Source organism: Quercus robur, chromosome 4, assembly GCF_932294415.1.
Source record: "Quercus robur chromosome 4, dhQueRobu3.1, whole genome shotgun sequence".
In the NCBI taxonomy this organism is placed as follows: Eukaryota; Viridiplantae; Streptophyta; class Magnoliopsida; order Fagales; family Fagaceae; genus Quercus; species Quercus robur.
In genome coordinates this window covers 29,339,299-29,343,192 of record NC_065537.1, presented here as the reverse complement: position 1 = coordinate 29,343,192, position 3,894 = coordinate 29,339,299, and the positions used below count along the sequence as shown (strand labels likewise).

Below are 3,894 nucleotides of genomic sequence, written 5' to 3'. Positions count from 1 at the left end.
AAAAGAACCATATAATGGAACTATTCTAGAGGATCCCTATTATATATTGGATAACAAATTATTAGCTGTCATGCTAATATTTTATGTTTTCATTCTTCAATAACCGCTTAAAAGAACAACAAAATAGTACAATCCGCTCTACCCTCCGCTTAAAAGAATTTGCCACGTTGTTGACTGTTAGTAAAAATGTTATACTATGTCCAATAATTTGTTACTAACATTTGTTAATTAAATCTTAAAGCTATGACATTATTGGTTTTTAAAAAACCTACAACAGGTTATATTGGTAACAGTTTTTGTTTTCTATTTTCAAAAACTTGTTTTTGAGAATATAAAGAAAAAACAATTTTCTTGTATTTTTGAAATAAAAAACATGTTAGGTTAGTTGAAATAAAATAAAAAAAACTAAAATATGTTGTTACTAGGATTTGAACTCTATTGCTAATTTATTAAATGAAACAGATTCATTAAATTAAATACGTATTTTCATTGAATTTTGAAAATCAAAAACTGAAAACAGCTGCATGTTTACAGTTTCTTTCATAAATTGAGTTTTATGAATAGTTTTTGTTTTCTGTTCATTTTGAGTTGCCAAACAAATTTTTTTAGTTTCAAAAATAGAAAATTGTTTTTGGAAACAGAAAATAAGTTACCAAACATAATAATTTGGAGACTATATATCCTAAAAATAAGTTTTGGTAATAACAAAAAACCAATCATTACCGAGTCCTTGTCAAAATTTAGAAATTTGCATATTCCTGTAAGGGTGTGATTGTTTATTTATGGAAAATTTGTAACTGATAACAGTATGAAAATTTGCATATGGATAACAATAACTACCATAGAGATTAAAGTCAGGGTTAGATTCCCTATATAAATATGCTCATTAGCCATATAAGGAAAGGACACACACAAGCTTTAAGAGTTTGTGAAGATGTCTAGATATTGGACTGAAGTTCTTGTCATTGCTAGTTTAGCTTGCCTATATACATGCTCATTCGGAGCAAATATTTCATATGATTCAAATGCCATAATTATTAATGGAGAGCGGAGGATTATATTATCGGGCGCAATCCATTATCCACGCAGCACAGTGGAGATGTGGCCTGATATTATTCAAAAGGCAAAGGATGGTGGACTTGATGCAATAGAATCATACGTCTTCTGGGATCGCCATGAACCTCAGCGTCGCAAGTATGATTTCTCAGGAAATCTAGACTTTGTCAAGTTCTTCAAGCTGGTTCAAGATGCTGGACTCTATGCCGTTCTACGTATTGGTCCTTACGTATGTGCGGAATGGACCTATGGGGGCTTCCCTTTGTGGTTACACAACTTGCCGGGTGTTCAGTTGAGGACAGATAATGAGGTGTACAAGAATGAAATGCAAACATTCACAACCAAGATAGTGAACATGTGCAAAGAAGCAAACTTGTTTGCTTCACAAGGGGGACCAATCATCATTGCACAGATTGAAAACGAGTATGGGAACATCATGGGTCCTTATGGAGCAGCAGGGAAATCCTACATTCAATGGTGTGCTAAAATGGCCGTATCCCAAAACATTGGCGTCCCCTGGATTATGTGCCAACAATCAGATGCTCCACAACCCATGATCAATACTTGCAATGGTTTTTATTGTGATAATTTTACACCAAACAATCCTAAGAGTCCAAAAGTGTTCACTGAGAATTGGACTGGATGGTTCAAGAATTGGGGTGGCAAACACCCTTTCAGAACTGCTGAAGATGTGGCATTCTCAGTTGCACGATTTTTCCAAACCGGTGGAGTTTTCAACAACTATTATATGTACCATGGAGGAACCAACTTTGGACGCACAGCTGGAGGTCCATACATCACAACTTCTTATGATTACAATGCCCCACTTGATGAATATGGGAATTTCAATCAACCTAAATGGGGGCATCTCAAGGATCTCCATGCTGCCCTCAAATTGGGAGAAAAGATTCTTACTACTGGCAATAGGACTTCCAAGCAATATGGCAACAACGTTTATCTGACCACATACACAAACGCTAACGATGGGAACAGATTCTGTTTCTTGAGCAATTCAGATGGTTCACATGATGCCAATGTTGACTTGCAACAAGATGGCAAGTACTTTGTGCCTGCTTGGTCTGTCAGCATTCTTGAAAACTGTAACAAGGAAGTGTACAACACTGCAAAGGTTAATGCCCAAACATCAGTTATGGTTAAGAAACAAGTTGGTGGCAGCCGTCATCATAAACGGCTCTCTTGGGTGTGGGCACCAGAGGCAATAAAAGACACACTAACTGGAAAAGGTAGATTCAAAGCAGATCTACTCCTTGATCAAAAGCAAACAACAGCTGATTCTAGTGACTATTTGTGGTACATGACTAGTGTTAACATGAATGGAAAATCATCTTCTTTGGAGAATGTGACTTTGCGTGTAAGAACCCAAGGTCATGTTCTTCATGCTTTTGTTAATCGAAAGTTCGTTGGTTCTCAATGGGGCACAAATGGTAAATACAGTTTTGTGTTGGAGAAACCTGTATCTCTAAAGCCCGGGACTAACATTATAACTCTACTTAGTGCCACAGTTGGATTGGCAAATTATGGTTCCTTCTTTGATCTTGTGCCGGTTGGTATAGTGGGGGGTCCTATTGAATTGATTGGAGCCAATTCTACTTGGAATATATCAACCAACCAATGGTCTTACAAGGTAGGATTGAATGGTGAGGCCAACCAACTATACAATCCAAATAGGGCCCATCTGAGGAGGTGGAAAGCTACTCAAAATGTTCCTGTAGGGAGACTTATGACATGGTATAAAACCACTTTCAAAACTCCTTCTGGTACAGATCCTGTGGTGGTGGACTTACAAGGTATGGGCAAAGGTCAGGCTTGGGTGAATGGAAAAAGCATTGGACGCTATTGGCCTTCATTCAATGCTGATACCAATGGATGCAGTGATTCATGTGATTACCGTGGAGGGTACTTTTCTGAAAAATGTGTGACAAATTGTGGCAATCCAACCCAAAGGTGGTACCATGTGCCAAGATCATTCCTCAAGAATGACGGAAACACATTGATTTTGTTTGAAGAATTCGGTGGAAATCCTCTGAATGTGTCTTTCCAAACAGTCACGGTTGGAACAGTGTGTGGAAACGCATATGAGGGCCACGAATTGGATCTTTCATGCCAAGGTGGGCAAACCATCTCAGAAATCAAATTTGCAAGTTATGGGGACCCTCAAGGAAAGTGTGGTTCATTCAAGAAAGGTTCTTGGGAGGCTAGCAGTAGTTTCTCTGTGGTGGAAAATGCATGCATTGGGAGGGAAAGTTGTTCTGTCTCTGTGTCATCTGCAACATTCGGAACATCCAACCTTGGCAGTGTCAATGGAAGATTGGCAGTGGAAGCTGTCTGCTAAGTTAATTAACTTCACCCATCTATTGTATTTCTCTAATTTTATCGGGCTATGTTTGTTTCGCACACTGTGTTTTAATAAACTGAAAACATGAGTTTAACGTGAGTTAAAGTCAAGTTTTTCAGTTATAAAAACACAGACACAATGAAAGAGTTTTTACCAATATTGCACTCTCAATCATTACTCTTATTCTATTTTTGTGTGAAAGAGTTTTTACCAATATTGCACTTTCAATCCTTTCTCCAATTCTATTTCCACCTTTTTAGCATGACATGTTGCTTATATTCGTTTCTTTTTCTAAAATGTCAACTTTTAGCTGCATTTTGGTGATTCATGATACTATTATAAGCTTTTGTAACAACTAGCAAAGCACTTGCGCGATGCGCAAATAATACTTTAAAATATCGTGTGAAAAACTTATATAGAATGTTCAAAGAATGTTTAAATAATAACGTAAAGTAAAGTCACTATAGCATAAAAGGTTTTTG

At 37.0% G+C, this 3,894-nt stretch overlaps 1 protein-coding gene across 1 annotated transcript; it reads left to right on the top strand.

Moving 5' to 3' along the window:
* The first annotated feature begins 1,084 nt into the window (after window positions 1-1,084).
* Window positions 1,085-3,495, top strand: LOC126724406 (beta-galactosidase 7-like). The gene has a single exon (XM_050428957.1). The coding sequence runs from the start codon at window positions 1,100-1,102 to the stop codon at window positions 3,407-3,409; it is 2,310 nt and encodes a 769-aa protein (XP_050284914.1). The 5' UTR covers window positions 1,085-1,099; the 3' UTR covers window positions 3,410-3,495.
* The last annotated feature ends 399 nt before the right edge of the window (window positions 3,496-3,894 follow it).

Coding starts and splice junctions, on each gene's coding strand:
- LOC126724406 (XM_050428957.1), top strand. CDS start 1,100: ATGTGGCCTGATATTATTCAAAAGGCAAAGGATGGTGGACTTGATGCA.